The sequence below is a fragment of the Chelonoidis abingdonii genome, chromosome 7, assembly GCF_003597395.2.
Source record: "Chelonoidis abingdonii isolate Lonesome George chromosome 7, CheloAbing_2.0, whole genome shotgun sequence".
Taxonomy (NCBI): Eukaryota; Metazoa; Chordata; order Testudines; family Testudinidae; genus Chelonoidis; species Chelonoidis abingdonii.
In genome coordinates, this window is record NC_133775.1 from 6,746,543 (window position 1) to 6,768,029 (window position 21,487).

At 47.3% G+C, this 21,487-nt stretch overlaps 1 protein-coding gene across 2 annotated transcripts; it reads right to left on the reverse strand.

Annotated features, from left to right (window-relative positions):
- Positions 1 to 255: 255 nt before the first annotated feature.
- Positions 256 to 21,138, reverse strand: PDZK1IP1 (PDZK1 interacting protein 1). 2 transcript variants are annotated; one of them, XM_032805070.2, is made up of 4 exons: positions 21,013 to 21,138; positions 9,978 to 10,086; positions 3,020 to 3,118; positions 256 to 880 (listed from the first exon to the last, which is right to left on the reverse strand). In XM_032805070.2, the coding sequence occupies exons 1-4, from the start codon at positions 21,074 to 21,076 to the stop codon at positions 808 to 810; spliced, it is 345 nt and encodes a 114-aa protein (XP_032660961.1). In that variant the 5' UTR covers positions 21,077 to 21,138; the 3' UTR covers positions 256 to 807. The 2 variants fall into 2 exon arrangements, with proteins under 2 accessions (XP_032660961.1, XP_032660960.1); XM_032805069.2 differs by lacking the exon at positions 21,013 to 21,138 and adding an exon at positions 20,716 to 21,001.
- Positions 21,139 to 21,487: the final 349 nt, after the last annotated feature.

Here is a 21,487-nt window from a genome sequence, read left to right on the forward strand (position 1 = left end):
TATTACACCAGGCACATGTACTGACTCCATTGGTGGGTGTCCCACACCCCCTGACAGCTTCCCGCCCCAGCTCACCTCTGCCTCTGCTCTACCTCCTCTCCTGAGCAGCTGCCACATCCTGCTTCTCCCCCCTCCCTCCCAGCGCTTGCGCCGTGAAACAGCTGTTTCACATGGCAAGCTGGGAGGGAGGTTGGGAGGAAGAGGAATGCAGCGTGCTTGGGGAAGAGGCAGGTCCAGGGTGGGGATTTGGGGAGGGATCTAATAGGGGCAGGGGTGGGGCTGGGGGGCACAAGTGCCCACTGGCACCAACAAAAGTTGGCACCTGTGATGCCAGACCAGGACTAAGAAGAAGAGATGTCACAGATGACGTTATTTTAGACAAAGAGAAGGAAGCGGCTTCTATCCATGCAGGGCAGCATTGCAATCTTACAGCCTAGCTTGGAGTGGATTCCTGGTTCCTGCTTCCCTCTTGCTTCATTTGGCAGTGGGGGATGGAGAGAAACCTGAACCAGACCTTTATTCCCCCTCTGCATTGTTTCAGGTTCTGAGCCGTTGGATAGGATGGCCTCTCCCACTCCCTGCACACCAACAGGGAACAGGGTGCAAGAGGCAGCTGTGGCTGTTGTCCTCACTATCCTGCCCAAATTTGGATGATGCTGGGAGCAATCTTCATCTTCCGGGGCATGGGTGAATTCAGGTGCGACGACTCTTGGCTATTGAGCTGACCATAAGCATAGGGATGCCAAGTTAGAATTGGAGAGGGGTGAAAAAGGATGGCACGAAATGGGCTATCCTTGAAGGTGGCTCTTACATTGGAGTAGTGATGACTTTCCCCTCATACTCAACAATATTTTCATAGGCGTGCTGGGTTTCTTTGGACCTGAAATGTCACAGGAAAGCCATCAGTTATTGTTACATTCACAGCATACACACAGAGAAGTAAAAAACATAAATACTCTTGCTGGAAGGTTGAAATGTAACATGACTTCATTGCTTAGAATGCCAAATGATAACACACAAGAACTCAAAACCAGAGAGAGAGAAAACAGGCTGCTCCTAAAACAGACAGGGACAACTCACGCTATCTTACTTGAGTCTGGATGGCTGCAGACTGACTGCTGCTAGACTCAGAATACACACTTCCCTATACAGCCCCCTAACACACAAGAAACCCCGCTGAAATTTAAAGTGACAGCCTACAATTTTAACTGAGTTTTCAGTACACCACATTTACCACGACTGTAAAGGAAGGATTTATGGTTAGGCTTTTAAGTCAATATTCCTTAGTTTGAATGGAGCTAGAGGAATGCCCCATGCTGTGTTGCAGTGAATTAGCTTGTGTATATGTGAACCATTGTCCTCTACTGGATAGAGTCAAGACTGCTCGACCGTGTATAAATTTTGCTTTCATAGAAATAGTGAAATAAGTCCATGCTGCAATTTTTCCAGCAGCAGGAGCTGGTGGCTGCTCATGGAGGATTAGCAGGCCCCTGCCAGACGGGGGTGGGCAGGTGGCAGCAGGTCCTATCACAGGAAGGGGGCAGGAGGAGTGGCCTGGTGGGCAGTGACTCATTCATAGCCAGGGATTCTGGCCACTACTGCTCATTCCTGTCTGGCCACCAGGGTGAGGGAAGCAGCACTGATTAGGAGCATTGGCCTAGCCCTGCAGAAGCACCCTTAGGACCAGGGGAGACATTGCAGCACCAGGCATTGTTAGCACCAACCCCCTCTCCCAATCAGCCAGGCCGGAAGCAGCAGTGGCAGCCTGGGATCCTGTCTGATGGTGAGACAGCGCCCTCTCCCCAGCCTGTCCCTAACACCACTGTCTGGGACAGGACTGACAGCTTTCGCCTCCTCGCTGTTGGAAGAATCACAGCAGTTTGGGGAGAGGAAAGAGGGAGACTCGGCAGCCGTGCAGATCCCATGAAATTCAAACATTTGCCTGGGACACTACCGTGGATTAAAAATAAAAAAAAATCCCTGATTTTTTTTCAGGGTTGTAACTATGTGTCATATGGCCTGTACTGCTAACAGCTAATACTCAAGTAGCAGCTTCTGGATGGTGGAACCCAGAATAAGGGCTTTCATACTAACCAGGGCACACTCATAGTGAAAATGCCTCAGTTCAGCCTGCACTAAGGTTACACTGCCGCTGCCATCAATTATGCCTTTTCAATGGTGAGAATTGCCAAAATGAGTGTACTAAAGGCCCCGATCTTGCAAAGATGTATGCCCCTGCTTGATTTTATGCAGGGCCATAAGTACTGCAAGATCAGGCCCTATCTTTGCTAATGTCAGCCAGCCCTAGAAAGCCCACACTGGCCAGAAACAAAAATGAATCTGACCAGTTTCCTTCTCCAAGTGGGCTGAAGAACCTGGCAGCATTAAGGGCGAACAAATCAGTTTGATTTTAAAAATCCTCCTTTTGTTTTCATAAACTGCTATTCAAGGACAAAGAGGAGACTCATTCTGACCTTTTCATGTTTGTCACCTGGCAATATCCCTTGTTTTATGAGGGCAGTTTTGGGCCCCTCCACACATGTAGAGAGGAAAATGACCAGAGGAAAAATTGTTCCAGTGCAAACGTAGCGTAGATCCAAGACTGACAAGAGTGGAGGGGGAAAGGGGGGACAACTGTACTGTGGCCTGAGCTCAGGGCCCCCCAAATTGTTTGTAACTGGGCTGTAATAGGGGTAGGGCCCCAGCAAACATGATGTACCGGGGCCCTAAATTTTATCTCAACCGGCCTGTGCAGAGTCACCATAAGCAGCTCTGCACTGTCCCCTCCCCATAACACTCGGCCTAGGAGATGTCCTGGGCGCAGAGGGCAGGACTAGGCCCAGGTCTGGGCATGAGAGGAGGAGCTGCTTTAATTTACACTGGAGATTATTTTGGTCACCACAGCCCCAATGCTGAATGGCCTAACGGTGACGTCAAACCATTTCTGCCCCTGTCCTGGCCTAGCACAGAATGGGATCCTCTTCGGATGAACTCGAAAGCTCCTGAATGCCTGGCTCACCTGAAATCAGCCGCTGTGATTGAATACCTCCCCTCAGTCCCGTTGGATACAGCCTCTTCTTTCTTGTCTCCTATGGTGACCACTGACTCCATATTTTCCCTAACAAAAGAAGCACATTTGAAAGAATTTAGATAGAATCATGGAAGGACCATTGGCTGCATTGTATTCGTGCCTCTTTGGCTGACACACAAGTGAGTGACAGAGTTTCAGCTCAAACGATTTCACACTCTGTAAAGCTCAGGTATCATTTGAACAATAACCTGAAGCTTTCATATTGCTGAGCGAGCTGTTGAGAAAGAGGAAAGGTGAGTGCAGCAATATCTGTGATTGGAACACGCTTTTGAGCTTCACAGAGATCTTCCTCAGGTCTGGAGAAGGTAACCAGAGCATCCAAGCTAAACACTAGGTGGGACCGACTGTTAAGCACAAGGAGATCACAAGTTGTTGGAGAACTCTCACAGTGGACTGTCATAATGTGCGCCTTCTGGCCTTAACAATCTGTGGGTAGAATCTATTCATAAGGTGATCAGAGAAGTTCTTTGTCCCAGCCAAGTTGTTTTTTTGATTTTCACAGTATTGCCAACTCTCATGATTTTGTCATGAGTCGCATGATAATTACTGGCTTCCTTAAAGCCCCAGCTCCTGGAGTCAAGTGGAGATGCGATGACTTCAGCCTTTGTTCTCAAAGAAAAGTACGTTTCTGCCCCTCATGGCTGTGGAAAAAGCTTACAACTCTGACCCCAGTGCACCCTAAAGGTCGCAGTGTGGGGCACGGGTCACTTGCTGGAGAATTCTCTGCACCTTGAAGTCTTTAAACCATGATTTCAGGATTTCAGGAGCTCAAACATAGGTTAGGGGTTTATTACAGCAGTGGATGGGTGTGATTCTGTGGCCTGCGTTGTGCAGGAGGTCATACTAGACAATCATAATGGTCCCTTCTGACCTTAAAATCTATGAGTCTAAAAAGCAGAAGGCAAATAGAAAGAACACCAAATCTATTATTTTTACATCACCTCCTGATTAAGCCAGTCTCAAGATTTTTGAGGAGCCTGAATCCTGATTTTTGAACATTTGGGGTTGGCAATACTGATTTCAACTATTGAATCCTTTTGTGGTCCCCTAACAAGCAAACGAGTGAACCTCAAAAGGACCTGAAAGGCAGTTTGCTTAATATACACACACCAGACTACGGCTGCTTGCCCAAGCTTCTAATAATCATCAGTTGTAGAGGGCCTTTCACTCACAGATCTCAAAGCGCTTTACAAAGGAGGTCAGGATCCTTCTCTCCATCATAGACAAGGGGACAACTGTGGCAGAGAAAGAGGCAATGCGAGGAGAAGAACCCATATCTCCTGAGTGCTTTGCTAGGGCACTAGCACCTAGACCACACTGTCTCCTTGCCACAATCAGACAACATGGGTCAGGGGACAGTGTTCCGGACCAGGAGTCAGAAACAGCTGGTGTGAACCAATAGCCCCCTGAAGTCAGCGGAGCTCCAGTCAGATACACCAGCTGAGACACCACCCCTAGGCTCTATTCCCAACCCTGAAAGCACTTCATGAACAGTAACTTCTCAGAACCCCTGGGTCCCCATCCTTCTTTTCCAGAGAGGGAAACTGAGGCACTGAGCATCATTAAGGCCCAGATTCTCAAAGGTATTTCAGCATCTAACTCACTGACCTTGGCCTGTGCAATTTGCCCCAAAGCACAGAGAGAGTCTGTTATACAGCCAGGAACCGGTCAGCTAAACCAGGGTGAAGATTTCAGGATGAGGGGTTTTCTCACAAGTTGTTTAGTACTTTGTGTTTCTCGTCAGGCTGGGACAACCACACCAGGATAGCCACTCTCATGACATTTCACTTCTTCCTCTGCCAGCTGCAACCCAGAATTGCAAAGAAGCCAGAGAATAAAGTGGTTTGATGTGGAAGTGATGATCCCAGATGGCTGCTGGGGATCTCGACAGAAGTAAGTAAAGAATTCTTTCTCCAGGCTTCAGAACAACTCCACAGCAGCTACTCTAGGCAGGGGCGTGGAACAGGGGAGGCGAGGGAACCGTGACTCTCTCACTTTTACCGGCCATAAGGGCAAGGGATGGGAGGAAGAGGACGGAGAAGAACAAACAGGGGTGGGATCTTGGGGGAATGGGCAGCATGGGGGCGGGGCTTCAGGGGGAAAGGGTGGTGCTTGGGGTGGGGCCACAGTTTGGGCACCAGTAGCTCCCCACTCTTAGGAAGCTTCTGCCGCCCCTGACTCTAGTTACCCTGCATGACCCTCAAATCCTTCCTAGGACTAGATGGTTCTTCACCAGCCCCTCGCCTCATGCCCCAGTCCCACTGCCAAATCACCCAGGCTGTATCCAGCTCAGTTCCTTGGATCTTACACATTCAGCTCTCCATTGCACATCAGAGGACCAACCACTGGCTGCTCATCGATCCTCCAGGAAGTGCTGCAGCAGCTGCCACCAGAAAGCATTATGGGACAAGTGACCTTACCCTTGGGGGCACCAGGCTACTTGCTGCAGAGGTGGAGGTGAGACAGTTGGAACGAGGAAGAGGGGGCTCAGGAGGTAGTTTCATGGCCTATCTTTACAAAGGGGAACAAGGAGGACCTGGGAAATTAAAGACCAATCAGCCTCACTTCCATACCTGGTTTATAACCACTTGGAGGATAATAAGGTTATAAGGAACAGTCAACACGGATTTGTCAAGAACAAATCACGCCAAACCAACTTAAATTTCCTTCTCAGATAGGTTTACTGACCTAATGGACGAGGGGGGAAGCAGTAGATGTGATATACCTTGATTTTAGCATGGGTTTTGACACAGTTCGGCAAGACATTCTCATAAGCAAACTAGGGAAATGCGATCTAGATGAAATTACTAGAAGGTAGGTGCACTACTGGTTGAAAGACCATACTCAGAGAGCAGTTATCAGTGGTTTGCTGTCACATTGGGAGGGCGGACCTAGTGGGCCTGCAGGGATCCTATACTAATCAATATTTTCATTATTGACGTGGATAATGGAGCGGAGAGAATGCTTCTAAAATGTGCAGATGACACCAAGCTGGGAGGGGTTGGAAGCACTTTGGAGGACAAGTTTACGAAGTGGGTATTCACCCACGAACACTCATGCTCCAATACGTCTGTTAGTCTATAAGGTGCCACAGGACTCTTTGCTGCTTTTCCAAGTTTAAAATTCAAAATGACCTTGACAAATTGGAAAAAAAAATCGATCTGAATTCAACAAGTTAAAATTCAGTAAAGACAAGTGCAAAGGACTTCACCCAGGAAGGAAAAATCAAGTGCACAACTACAAAATGGGGAACAACAGGCTAGGTGGCAGGGCTGCTGAAAAGGATCTGGGGGTTACAGTGGGTCACAAATTCAAAGTGATTCAACAATGGGATACAGCTGCAAAAAAGGTGAATATGATTCGGGGGGGTGTTAACGGGAGTGTCAGACATAAGACACAGGAGGTCATTGTCCTGCTCTAATCAGCACTGGTGAGGCCCCAGCTGGAGGATTGTGTCCAATGCTGGGCACCACGCTTTAGAAAAGATGTGCACAAACTGGATAGAGTCCAGAGGAAAGCAACAGAAATGATGGAAGGTTTAGATAACCTTTCCGCATAGGTCAGGTTAAAAAAAACTGGGCCTGTTTAGTCTTGAGAAAAGATTTTGGGGAATAGGGGGACCTGATAACAGTCTTGCAATATGTTACGGGCTGTTATAAAAAGGAAGGTGATCAATTGTTCTCCATGCCCACTGAAGGCAGGGCAAGAAGTAATGGGCTTAATCAGCAGCAAGGGAGATTTAGGTTAGATCTTGGGGAAAAAACTCTCTAACTCTAAGGGTAGTTAAGCTTGGGAACAGGCTTCCAAGGGAGGTTGTGGAGTCCCCATCACTGGAAGTTTTTAAAAGGATATTGGCCAAACACCTGTCACAGATGGTCTGGGCTTACTCGGTCCTGCCAGAGCACAGGGGGCTGGACTTGCTAACTTCTCAAGGTCCCTTCCAGCCCTACACGTCTATGACACCATGGCTGATAGACCAGCGATTGACCCAGTGACCTCCAGAGCTAATAAGCACATGCTCCTACAGCTCGACCTTACTAGGGTGGTAACAGACTCGTTGCCTCTGCGGACTGGGTACAGAGGAGGATCTGTAATATACACTTACCAGTAGGTTATACGCTTACTGAATTGTTCACGTGCTTTGTCTGTTTTCTGCAGCCACAATGTTAATAACTATGGCTCAAAAAGCCCTTACTCAGAGACTTTGCCTGAATATAATCACTACGGGTTGCAGGATTTTGCCCTGTGGGATTTCTGGTGAGTCAGTCATTCTTTAACTGCTCCTTCTGCCTAGGTAGCAAATCCAATATCCCTGCAGTTGGCCCTCCCTGCTGCACAGTGCCAGGTTTGCAGCACTGGGTGAGACTAATTTGTCAGACCTTTGAATTGTTTTCTGCTGCTAACTTGTTTTTCCAGTCAGTTTCTGAGTAGGCTATTGCAAAATACTTTGCAATTGTTTTTATTTCAACAGTAGAAGAGACTCTGCCTCAGCTGATGTCTTGGAGAGGGAGTGTGTGTGTGTGTGTGTGTGTGTGTCCCAAGCTGCTAGGGTCTTGGAGTCTACATCTGAGAAGGTGTGTGTGTGTGTGTGTGTCTCCATGTCCCAAGCTGATGGAGTCTTGGAGTCTGCATCTGAGAAATGGGGTGTGTGGTGTGTGTCAGTGTCCCAAGCTGATGGTGCCAATTGGACGGGCTGTTCTTGGTCAGCCTATCACACAGCTAGACTTGAGCCAAAGACGTTCAGACCTGGAGCCAGATCCAGCACTGAGTCCTCCCCCAAGGGTCAAGGAGGTTTGGATCAACTGCGCTGGTTCCAATCCGTTATACATGCATGTCTCCAATTCCCTTCAGTACTTGCTGGTGGGTGATGTCTGGGGCTTGCAAAGAAATGTCAAGACAGAAACAGACAGGGATTAAGCTGATAACTGTTGTCACAGTGACAGAACTAAGGCTAGAATGCTGCCATCTTGCTAAGCCTCAACAGTGTCTTTTCTGATGAGAGGTCAAAGTAAAGTAAAATGGGCTTCTAGCCTTCCCAACCTTCCTCCCAGCCCTAGCAGCTGGATTCTAGCACTAGACAGGACAACGAGGAGCAATGTTTGAGCCAGAGATACCACCATGCTTCTAGGAGGAGGGGGTCAGATGTGACACGAGCAGTGCTGGCTCCACCACCAAACAGCTGTGCAGCTAGGCCACTTTCCTGACTCTTAGGGTACGTCTACACTACTGGCAGGAAGTGATCGATCCATCTAGTCTAGAAGTGATAAATTGACCCCCGAGCACTCTCCCGTTGACTCCTGTACTCTAGCGCCATGAGAGGCGCAGGCAGAGTCGACAGGGGGAACGGCAGCAGTTGACCCACTGCGGTGAAGACACCACAGTAAGTCGATCTAAGCACGTCAACTTCAACTACGTTATTCACATAGCTGAAGTTGTGTAACTTCAATTGATCCTCCCCCCCGCCCCAGTGTAGACGAGGGCTTACTAGACACCATTAGCGAGCATTGGATTTGACATAAAAATCAAAGCCTGTGTTTCAGCTCAAAGGGTAGCCCCAGCTCTGTGTTCAGGAAAGGAGAGCATGCCCAGAAGCTAGGAGGGTATGGGACCTCATCCTCAGCTATCCTAAGACCCGTTTATACCACCCTGGCAGTAAAGGGATGTAAAGTGCCAGAAAGGGCTCCTTGAAAATGCTCCTGCACTAGGGGCTTCTTACTTTGTGTAGATCTGCCTTACTTCAGGGTAGGGAGTGGATCAGGGATGTGGCCAGGTCACACTTTGCTACAGCTATTTTCCGCCTCTTAGGGCCCATGGGGGCACAGGAAAGCAGAGTTGAAGTTAGAGCAGCCCTGAGGCAGCTCTAGCTTACACGGGCACTGGACAGACCCCTGCAGGATCCCAACAGTGGTTTAAAGCCAGAGACCTTAATCCCCTCTTTCATAGACCCAGACTTCAAGGTCACTAGGGACCATCGTGATCATCTAGTCTGACCTCCTGCACATCACAGGCCACAAAAATCACACCCACCCACTCCTGTAATAGACCCCTACCCTCCAGCTAAGTTAGTGAACTCCTCAACTCATGATTTAAAGACCACAAGTTACAAAGACTTCACCATGTACTCTAATTCAACCAGCAAGTGACCCAGGCCCCATGCTTCAGAGGATGGCGAAAGCTCCCAGGTGTCTTTCAACTCTGCCCCAAATACAGAAACGAAGTAACTGAGAACCAGGCCTATATTATCTACTGTATTTATCTCTTCATTCAACTTTTCTCCCTCTTCTTCTCTGCCCCTTTTCTACCCCTCTCTGTTTAGCTTTCACTCACCCCGCTCTCTCTATCTGCTCCCCTTTTCACCATAGTTTTTCACTGGAATTTTTCTCTTTACTTCATTTCTCCCTTCCCCCCAGCGTCACAAGCCCAGGATGGTCCTGGCTTGAGTCAAACTTTCAACCCTGGAATCCTTGGTTTGACATGAGGCCAACCAAGTTAACCCATCTTGAGGGTGGTGACCCCAGCAGCATTGCATTGCACAACCTATCTGTTCTGGAGTGGACGGCAGAGCATTCAGGGATCGATTTATCGCATCTAGACGAGACAGGAAGTGAAAGTGCCACCACAAGGCTGTGGGAGTTACACGGTACAACTAGCCTCCTGCATGCCACAAAACAGCTGATCGGTAGGCGCAGGGAGAGGTGCTGATCGGCGGGGCTGCTGGGAGTTCCTGTAAACTGATACCATTAAGAAGATCAGGAAAGATTCCCTGTTTTTTGTGCAGTGATCACATTGTGCCCCACGCAGCTAAAACTCGGAATGGCCTGCGTTTGGAGCTGCTCTAGCGACAGTGAAGCCCAAGTCAAATGGAACGTGGAAAAGCCACACTTACTCTTTTTCCTGACACCAATACTTATTGACTGCAAAAGCAATCGCCACCAGGACTAGGAAAACAGCCACTGCAATAAGCCCCTGCATCCACGGCTGAAGATTTCCCCGGGCTGTGGAGAAAGGGGGGAGACATACGTTAGAGATATTTTTAGCTTCACCTGTTCTGTTTAGGTTCTTAAACTGCCTCCATTAATATAGGATCTCAGGGCTTTATCCTGCTGAGCTCTCTGGTCCCAAGCCAGCCACACACTAAACCCATGCTGGAATTTAAGCATCTAAGAAAGCCCACTGAAGTCCATGTAAGCACAAGTTTAAGTACCTTGCAGGACTGAGTCAGCAGTTGTGATTGACAGCATGGGGTACAGCTGGGAAAATGAACCCAGCGCTCTTGAGCCATAAGCTGGGTCTTGACCTCAAGGCCATCCTGCTTTAGTAAGGATACGGGGGGCTGGTTGGTTGGTGGTCTGAGCCTTGCAGATTCCAGCAGGCAAAGAAACCGGATTGGCATTAAAAATCCACACATGCCCCCAACAGCCCATCCATCCCCCACCACATCAGTACCATCCCACGCCTCATTCAGACTAACACGGACAGGACTGTCTTTAGCGTTGCACTATAGGATGGACGTTGGCACTGACCACAGTGTTCCAAAGTAGCAGCCCCTTTCTTTGTCCTTGACAGTTGTACCAGGGGCCTATCAGCTGAGCCAAATCTTCCCTTTCCCTCATTTCCACTGGAGAGGGACCCAAACCAAAGCCTTGAGTCCAAATGACCTCCAGTATTGGGTAGTTAAAACTCTGGATCTAAATTTTGCATCTCAGACCCATCTCTAATGTTCTATTTCCCTATGTACAACTAAAATAAGCCCCATGTATTTGGGGAAAGGACAGCACCTAGCACAGAGGTCCCATGCCCAGGTTGGGGCCTTAGACATAACCACAGTACAAATAAATAATCGTAGCAATATAGTCCTCATTCAAAGTGCTATTTGTTTCAGAGAGAGGAAAACAAGAAAGAATGAATATAAAGACTCCCTGAGAAAGAGAGAGAGAGCGCGCACTGTGTGACTAACTCTGTAACATTCTGCATCTGATGGGAAAAACAAACTGGCATCTGCCTCACAGCTACTTCTTGCCTCAGTGGTTCAGGATGCAGCACACACTAAAAAACAGAACGACATCTCCGTTTAGTTAGGCAGCAGCATGCACCACATCTTGTTTCCTTCATATTGTGCCATTACTGCAGATTCAAGATACACTGCAGGTCACATTGTCCGTTCTGTTTCTAGTTCACATACATCTGTGCTCCCCCACCCCCACAACCAGAGTACTTGAGCGGCACCCCCACCCTCCATGAGAGGAAGGGTGGCCCAGTGAGAAGGTGCTAACCTAAGACTTGTCAGACGTGTGTTTACGCCCTTGTTCTGCTGCTGGCTTCCTATGCAACCTTGGGAAAGTCCCTTACAATTGGGTTTTTAAAGGTGCCTTTAAAAATCACCCCCTTTTTGTTCTGTGCCTGAGTTCCCCATCTGTAAAATGGGAATAACATCATTTCCCTGCCTCATAGTGGTGCTGTGTGAATAAACACATTAAAGAGTTTGAGGTGCTCAGAAGCTGTCCTCATGGGAGCCACCTAAGTCCCTTTGATAGATGGCTTACCTGATGTAGCTACAATGATCTCCATTTTACAGATGGAGAAAAGAACCATAAAGAGTCTAAGTGACTTGCCCAAGGCCACACAAGAAATCAGTACCAGAGGTATACAGAGCAAGGTACCCATGTCTCCGGAGTAGCACCTTAACTACTAGACCTCTCTGCTATTAGGATCAGAGCAATCCCACAGAGCAATTAGACAAAAACATAACTACTCTTGCTGAAAGGTTGCAACGTAACACGGCCTTATTTCTCAGAACTCAGGATAACACACAAAACCCCAAAACCAGCGAGAGAAAAAACAGGTACAGCTCATCCTACTTTGCTTAAGATGGCTTTTTCCAGACTGGCTCTCAGAACACACCTCCCTACAGGGTCCTCTAGCTTGCAAACAGGCAACGGTGTCCCTAGCATCTCTTTGCTAGAAGCTGGGAATGGACAACAGGGGATGGATCATTTGATGATTCCCTGTTCTGTTCATTCCCTCTGGGACACCTGGGATTGGCCACTATCTGAAGACAGGAAGCTGGGCTAGATGGACCTTTGGTCTGACCCAGTAGGGCTATTTTTATGTTCTGAACATGAACAGAACCCCTTTCCCCCTTAAGGTGATAACTTGCAAGTCCAACACAGTCCTCAATACACTATATCTACAGGGCTTTTTCAGAATCTCTGTGTAGTCAGCAGGATGGTCTCTCTGGCTGTTGTGTGCATGTGCAGGGAAGGGAGTGTAGAGAGCATCCTGTGCAGGGACTAAGGATGATCCAAGTCCCTGGATTTGGGGGAATGCAGGGACTGTTCTCTCCATGTGCTCCCAAGGATGCCCCTTGCCCCGATAGGATGGTGCGGTCTGTGCACCATTCCTATGCACCGGGTGCTCCTTGATGGCCAATTGCTTGCTGAGCTGCCCTTGGGTGAAATGTGACTTCACATTGTCCACTAAACAAGGCTGTGACTAAACGCCCCAACCCAGCTCTGTACGTGCACTTTTATCTTCGCAAGCCCACGCTGCTCCCCCCAACCCCTCTTTCCGGAAACAAAAGCCTCCACCCGTCCGCTCACACTGAGGAATGCCATGTTTTCCTGACTCCATAATCCGTCACTAATGATTATGATGTTGCAAAGTGGATTACGGTGGGCCCATTAGCATAACAAACCTGGCGAAGGAGGTGCCAGCATGTTCGGCGTGACACTCCGCTAGCTGGCGGCTGCTCATTTGGAGTGTGATCACCTTCCAAGTTTTGGGGGAGGGATGGGGCTAGAGGGGGGCCAGTCAGCAGCAGAGGGAACCAGTTGCAAGCTGGGGGCGATGCATTCAGGAGAATGCAGGGAAACAAACAAACACAACAACTTGATAAGTATGAACAAAAGCAGATGTGGTTCTAATTCCCCCCGCTCCTTTGCCAAGCCACATAGAGTTTTCCCGCATCTGCTAAGCCGGAGTGCTACCCACAAACTGGCTCTGTGGTGGAGAGCGGGGGAAGGGAGCATTAAAGGCTTCCATGATAATAGCAAGGAAGAACTTGGGGTTAAGTCTTGGGACTCAGGAGACCTGGTTTTAGTTCCTAGCTCAGCAACAAACTCCCTGTGTGTCACTTCAGCCCAGATGCTCCAAGTAGTCCGGTGCCTACTTCCTAGTGAAATCAATGGGAGTTAGGTAGTCAGAACAGCTTGAGGACAGGAGATGACGAAGAAGGCAATGTCTAGATGGGACTCTAGGAGGAATGTAAGAAGGCAGAGGACAATCCCCCCATGGAGTTTGGCTGGGACAATCTGAAAAGATTAGACCCCCCGGGCCTAGTCATGGTCCCTCTGAAGCCAATGACAAAAACTCCCATGAATCCCGGCTCAGGACCTCCTTGTGTCCGTCAGGGCAGAATTAGCACCCGGCAATATCAGTGGAAAGACTCCTTTGGACTGGAATGAGACTGGATTGTGCTAAATACGAGTCAACAGTGTAACACTGCTGCAAAAAAAGCAAACATCATTCTGGGGTGTATTAGTAGGAGTGTTGTAAGCAAGAGACAAGAAGTAATTCTTCCGCTTTACTCCACGGTGATTAGGCCTCAGCTGGAGTATTGTGTCCAGTTCTGGGGGCCACATTTCAGGAAAGATGGGGACAAATTGGAGAAAGTTCAGAGAAGAGCAACAAAAATGATTCAAGGTCTAGAAAACATGACCTAGAAGGGAAGATTGAAAAAAAATGGGGTTTGTTTGGTCTGGAGAAGAGAAGACTGAGAGGGGACATGAGAACAGTTTTCAAGTACATTTTAGGTTATTACAAGGAGGAGGGAGAAGAATTATTCTCTTTAACCTCTGAGGATAGGACAAGAAGCAATGGGCTTAAATTGCAGCAAGGGAGGTTTAGGTTGGACATTAGGAAAAAAATTCCTAGCTATCAGGGTGATTAAGTCCTGGAATAAATTGCCTAGGGAGGTTGTGGATTCTCCATCTTTGGAGATTTTTAAGAGCAGTCTAGACAAACACCTGTCAGGGATGGTCTAGATAATACTTGGTCCTGCCATGAGTGCCGGGGACTGGACTAGACGACCTCTCGAGGTCCCTTCCAGTCCAATGAGTCTATGAAGGAAAGCGACCATTTTAAGCACTGGGAAGCAAACTAAAAATGGCTTCACTCCCGGGAGGAAAGAGGTTTATATAAAAGGGAAAGACGCAAAGAATGCTGACGGATGGGTCCTGGCCCGGATGAACTTTAACAATGTTTTTCTAGAACTGGGCTGGCTGGTAAAATGTTTACCTTAGATTAGCAGCACAGCCTATGTTTCAACAGTGGTCCCTAAAGGGCTCTCTCAGACAATGGCCCCTCTGTTTCTTTTCTAGTCCAGTTCAATAATCAGCGCCTAGGTAGGGACGCCGTAAAGTGAGGTCAGCATTCACATTAATAACTCCTGGTGACATGTATTTGGGCGAGGAGGCTGGGAATATCCCTTAGGGGGCTGGGCGGGGGGAGGGGAATCTCAGGCTAATCAAGATCAGGACTTTGTCTTTCAACAGAAAATTGAAAGGGAAGCTGGTTAGAACAACAGTAAAATCCTACCCTACCTAGCGTATAGGCAATGGGCCAAATTCAGGAGTGACGTGCCTGGTGGTGGCGGCAAGTTAGACATCAGGTGTAAATGGGTATTTACTGGCATCCAATAAGTGCAAATAATGAATGTAACTGATGCCAAATAAACAACTACCCTTGGCACTCAGACAAGGGCCCCAGCTGCAAAGCATCCAATCCTGCACTGGATGATGTTTGGGTCCAGGGGGTTGGTTAGATATCTCTTAACTATTTATATGCCCCCATTACCATTATATCTGGGCACTTCACCGTCTTCAGGGTCCTTATCCTCAGTGCTGTTATCCTCAGTGTGCGGAGGGAAACTGAGGCACGGAGCGATTAAGTGACACAGGGATTCTGTGGCAGGGCAGGGAATTAAACCCACATCTCCCAAATCCCTAACCAGCCTCCTTCTCTGGCTCAGGGCCTGGCTCTTTTTGTGGTTTTACTCCTTGCTCGTGTAGCTGCTCCCCAAAATGGCCCTGTATGCAGGACCCAGCTCAGTGTTTTCTTGGTCTGGTTTCATTTTGTCCCCTTTCTTTACCGGCTCTGATCACTTAAGAGCGCTGCTGCTCAGATGAACTTCTCTGCCTGGTGGTGGGTATGTGGAAGTCAAGGCTTATCCATCCCAGACCTGCTACCTGTTCCCACCCTGCTTGTTCTCCCACACCCCATAAGCCTTTCCTGTGAGCCCAATGCCCCTCCCAAACCAAAAGTCTCCTTCACACACCCCTAATGTCCCATCAAAGTCGTCCCTCTAGCCTCAGACCCTGCTACAGCTGTCTTGTCTTTTCAACTTTGAAAACCTAGTGGAAATGCTTCCGAGGGATTCAGCCCAGCAATTGACTTTGCCGGAAGCCCAGCCAGTGAGCCAATTTCTCTTGTCAGCAGATCAGTTTTCTCGCCTGTGCATCTAATTTATTCTGAAGGTTGTGATAGCCACAGCCCTTCTGAGAAATGAGGCAGCGTAGCACGTGCTTCCAGATCAAGATGGGATTCACTCCAGCGTCACTGGAGGGAACGTGCCAACACGAGCATGCGATAAGGGTGAAAATGCAAAACCATAGACAGTAGAAATCCAGAGACAAACAAGTATGTATCACTACTGAGCATTCAGTTGCTGCTATTTCCTACAGCATCTGATGCAAGTTATTAGGGGATATGGCTGGGACAGCTTCTAAATTTGCACCGTGAGCCCCTCGCAGGGTTTGAACCCAGTACCTTCAACTCAGACCACTACTACCTTGAGTACCACTGTTAGATCTGTCCCTTTATCCTCTATACAGCCCCCTCAGTGTGGCTCACGAAAGCTTATGCCCAAAAAAATGTGTTAGTCTCTAAGGTGCCACAAGTACTCCTGTCCTTTTTAACTCTAGGAGCATGCTCTGTGTGCACCCAGAATTTGGGAGCATGCAAAATCAAACAGGGTTGCTTGTTGACGCCCTGTGATTACACATCTCATCAGCTGATCAGCACCCACAGCTGTAATGTGCACATGCAAAAGCAGCGATTTGCCTGGGCAAAACCGCAGGCACAACTGTAAATGTAAAGGCTGGGTTGAAAAATGTGGCTCCTTGAGTCTACATTTGAACTTGACCCACTGGGAGCTATTTATTGCTTTGCTGATCCTCTTGATAGAAAAAAAAAAATGCACATCTCAAGCATAAGTAAGCCCTGTCCAACAGCCCTTCCCGTTGCTTGAAAGGACTTTCCATAAGAACAGGCATAAGATCAGTTCAAAACTCCAGCCCTGAAACTCTCCCCCAGACTGTGAGAAAGTTAGGATTCAGATTGAAATCTGGATCCGCCTTTCACAGCTCTGCCTGTAAATGGGAAAAATGAGCCTGTGTGTCAGCTGCTGTGATTCATGGTTTTGCCATCTACTTATGTGTTCAGGTGTGAAATCCCCTCCTTAGCAAGAGGGACACAGTGTTATTAGCGATACTGCACACGCACAAACAGGTTTCCCGGGTTACAAGATCTCTTGACTGCATTAATCGCCCCTTGCTCCTTAATGCTTTTAATACCACACGTGATTTGCACGTGGGTGTGTGGCAGGGCTGGGAGAAGCAGAAAAGGACACCGCATGCCTCTGGAGTTGAAACACCTGTGTCCCTGCGGATTTGCTGTAAAACAGGGAGGTGAATCGCTCCACAGTTCCCACGGTGGTGCTGGGGAGCTCTTACAAAGAATGAGCTGTAAACAAAACACGGAGATGGAACTACACGTCTATACCCCAGCTCAGGATCTGGTCCAGTAAGTGTGAGCAAAGTCATCACGGTCTAGATCCTCAGCTGGTGTAAATATATGTAGCTCCTTGGACTCCAGTAGGACTCTGACAATTTACTCCAGCCAAGCATCTGGCCCATATAATGACAAAACTGTCTCTCTTTATTAGCAGCTGTAAACGTGCCTTGCATAAGCCCGTATATATAAAGCAGAGTCATCTATAATTAGCTATGAACTAGATTTAGTGTTGTCAACTCTCTTGATTGTACCGTGAGTCTTGACATATTTGGTGTTTTCTTTAAGCCCCAGCTCCTGGAATCCTGTGATTATAGGAGAAACTCAGTTCTTGTTTTAAAAAATAGTAAGTTTTTAGACCTCGTGTTTGTAGAGAAAATTATGAAGCGAGTGCAACTCTAAATACTCAGTAGATAAAAGGCAAAGACCCCAAAATGTATAATTCTTTTTAAAATCTCATGATTTTTTGTAGCCAAGCTCATGATTATGAAAGGATCTGATTTAGGATTTTTGAATGCCCAGGACTGGCAGTACTGTAAACTTAACAACCAAACAGAACAATCCCACAGTACAAGAGGCAAAAGCGTCCAGCCCTAACTTAGCACAAGGCTGTAAGTGGAGGACAGTCTGTTCTGTATGCTAAAAGATCGATGGCCAAAATCACTTCTAAGAAACGTAAACGCTTGCCTAACTTTCAACAGGAGACTGGTCCCGCTGATGCAATGGGATTACTCATGTGTTCAAAGCTTTGCTGAAGCAGGATCCGGGAACACAGGAGCAGCCTCGTTGATTTTCACAGAGGCGTGTAAATAGAGTAGGATTTGGCCCCACTGATGACATTTCCCTATAGGTCATAAACAAGAGGCTTAATTCCTTGCTCTCAGTCCCATCCATGGGGGTGGGCAGGTCTAGCTGTGGGCAGAGTTTAGTCCTAGGAATGTGTCATAATCCCAAATAATCCTGAAGCCTGGACTGCTTCATTTCCTTCTCTGGTTCCTCCTCAGCTTTCATCTCTGTTGGATTCTTTTTATTGCTGTGTTGGTTTTTTCCAGGTCGATGAGTGAGCATTAGTGGTGTTAGATGTGACTCAGGGAAGTGATGTTCACATCCAGATCCAGATGAGGCTTAGGCCAGTGTTAGCGAATTTGGATTCAGATTCAGTCGTGCTGAAATCTGGCAAGTTGTTTTCATGACATTTCAGCCCCAAAGACTGAAATTTCATCAATTCATCTCTTCCCAAGAGGTTTCCATTATCTTGGGCCCGGATCTAGCTCCAAGAGGTGTTTTCACAAGATTTCAGCAGCATCCAAACCTGACCAGGAAAATGGTTTTGAATCCACGCGCTGGGGGGTTATCTGAACAGAACATTCATAAGGGCTTGGATTCAGGGCTCCAGTCTGGACCCATCTCCAAGTGTTTTGTTTTTTAAAAAGGCAAATCAAATGAAACAGAAATCGCAAAGAACACATCCTCTAACTCATATGTGAGCCCTTGAACATAGCCCAAAATGCATCGACTCCTGCAAGCCCCAAAGAGCATACACTGACAGGTATTCATCATATATGGATCGGAGAGACGCAAGTCAGCAGAATTGCATGTAAACTCAGCCCACCACAAAAACAGGGTGAGCCTGACCAGCATTGACTGGGATGAGATGTGCCCCTTACCCTCTCCAAATTCACACACTGCTCCCCTTTCCCCACAAGTGAGCCATGTCCCCTTTCCGTGTCACTCCAGGAGGTTTTCCATATTTCTGCTTTGACTTCTGTAATGGGCACCTTTAGTTCCCTACATGCCCCTTTGCATCAAAGGAGATGGCGCAAAGGTCAGCGCAGGGCCATGAAGGTACCAGCAGCACATGGACAAGGCAGGGACTGGAGAGCAAGTGGCGACAAGAGGGAAGGAGTGATTGGTAGTTGGTCTGGCAGAGTGCCTTAGCTCTGTCCCCCTGGATACACAGGTGTGGCAAGAAGGGTCTGAATTGGAACTGAATAAAGAGCAATTACACATGGGCAGCAGGACCAAGTTTCCTGAAGTTTCAAAACACCCTGGTTACCCTGGCACAACTCCACACGGACACGGATTTTCTTTTGTGTCCTTCCAATTTTTAATTGTTCACATTATTAGCCCTCTGATGCCGATTCTCTTGTCAGCCTTTTGATTACAGGCCCAAATGATCTAAGCTGGATGCAACCATTGTGCCCATAAAAATGTGCATATACACATCTGCACCTGCAAATTGGGGAGGGGAGGGGGGCTGTCAGTGCAAATGGCCCTTGCACAAGCTGTTACCTGCTTTGCACATATCACTGCCCATATGGGCACATTCCCCAGAATCCATCCAATGCGTAAGGGTGCATTTTCTGGGGTGCTTTGAAAATGTGGCTGTTTGTGAGATTTGGCCATAGTTATAAGTCCCTAAATCCAGAAGAACATCATTAGAAGGGCCGGTTCTGCTTCCCTTTAAGTCAATGGCAACACACTCTTTGAGTTATCAGTGCAGGATTGGACCCTAATTCAGTCGGATAACTGGGAGGTCCATGGCAGCTAAATTCTGAGAATAAGCAAGTAAGCAAATAAATACATTAGAAACAATAAAGGATGGAGCAACACAAAGTGTGCTCTGTGTGTGCATGGGTGTGTGTGCACAGGGCAGGGGTTCAAGACATTGAAAAGATAAAAGATCAACTTTAATTCTTCAGTAGAACACTTTACTATTAAATGCCCTGTCGTACTTAATAAAAAACAAATGATGTCACAGTAGCAGGAGGCCTCTCTGCCATTTTCTGAAAAGTGGGGGAAGCCATCTATTTGGGGAAGATTTTTTTGGCAAGCATGACCAAAATTGAAATTTTACAACATGAGAATTAGGGAGATCTCACTGCATGAGCAATGGTTCTCAACCAGGCGGACACACACCCCTGGGGGGGTGGTCTGCAGAAGTCTTCCCGGGGGGTACATCAACTCATCTAGATATTTGCCTAGGTTTACGACAGGCTACATAAAAAGCACTAGCGCAGTACGTACAAACTAAAATCTCATACAGACCATGACTTGTTCATACTGCTCTCTATACTATACATTGAAGTGTAAGTACAATATTTATAGTCCAGTGGATTTATTTTATAATTATATGGTAAAAATGAGAAAGTCAGCAATTTTTCAGTAATACTGTCTTGTGACACTTGGTATTTTTATGTTTGATTTTGTAAACAAGCAGTTTTTAAGTGAGGTGAAACTTGGGGGTACACAAGACAAATCAGACTCTGGAAAGGTTGCGAGCCACTGGCCTAGAGTAACTAGAAAGATAAAAACCTAGCGCTATATCTTCACTGCAAAAAAAGTGTGTCTTTATATCCAATGAGCTCTCTCTATGTAAAATCCTAGTGGAGATAAGGCACTGACAGTTTACCTCAATGGAGTTAAACCCCAGATTGGAGTTGTACAATATTGTGCTCAGACAGCTCCCACAAAGTAAAAAACAAAAAAACAAAAAAAAACTACCTGTGTCTTTCTTGTCTCCACTAGATTTCACAGCAAGACAGCGAACACGCCTTTTTTTTTTTTTTTTTTTTGCAGTGAAGACAAAGCTTCAGATGAAATGCTGTTTGCAAACTCTCAGCAATTCATTTGTGGTGCACCTGGTTACAAAGAAAGTGCTTGTCGTTGCTGCTTAGGCAAAGAGCAACCCTTTCATGGATCAGCTATTTCACTCCTAACCAGAAACTTTCAAGACTCCCCCGGTTCAACCCCCAAAAGTAGCAAACCACACTTACCTTGCTGGCAGTTCACTGGCTCCAGAGCCATTAAAAGGCACAGGGCAGCAACCTGGAGAGCCTGCATGACTGGAGAGCAGTTGTTTTTGTTGTTCAGTGCGGAGGGCTCTTTGCTGTGTGAGAGAAACAATGAGCCCTGCTCCTTCGCAGAAGCTTCTCAGATTGCTGAATGTGTCTTCTGAAGACCCAGAGCACACTTAAGCGCGGCTGCCTCCCATGGAAATGAGCTTGGTAAATTATCAGTGACATTAATAAGTGGCTATTTAAATTGAGGAGGTACAGATGGAATTTACATACCTGCTTCCTCTTTGGGCCAGGTGAATAAGTAACGTCTAAAGATTGTTTGGGAGTTTGCAGGCATGTGGTTTGAATAATTGGCAGTTACTGCAGAGCCTGAAGGAATTTCAGAAGAGACAATGAACCATGGCTGTTTATTTGCTTACAGTGGGGATTTGTGGGAACTGATTTAAAAGTTTATTGGAAAATATTTAAATAAAGATGATACAAAGAGTTGATGTGTCAGTCATTAGTCATCAGGGGCAACATACAGAGTATGGGGGGACGCTGGTATTTGGTTATGGGTTAGCGTATAGTACATACAGTCTGTAATGTCCCCAATGCGGGGTATACGGTGGGTGGGGTCAAAATATAGTAGGGGAGCAGTGAGGGTACATCACTCATCTAATGGGTTACACATAGCCATGATTAGAGTAAGCGGGCCAGGTAATGGGGACAGGGTGACCCTCACGTGGTGGAATCCAGATCGGTGGGT

Coding starts and splice junctions, on each gene's coding strand:
- PDZK1IP1 (XM_032805069.2), bottom strand. CDS start 20,782: ATGCAGGCTCTCCAGGTTGCTGCCCTGTGCCTTTTAATGGCTCTGGAG. Junction 3,119..9,977: donor TATTGGTGTCAGGAAAAAGA/GTAAGTGTGGCT, acceptor TTCTTTTGTTAG/GGAAAATATGGAGTCAGTGG. Junction 881..3,019: donor ATCACAGCGGCTGATTTCAG/GTGAGCCAGGCA, acceptor GTGACATTTCAG/GTCCAAAGAAACCCAGCACG.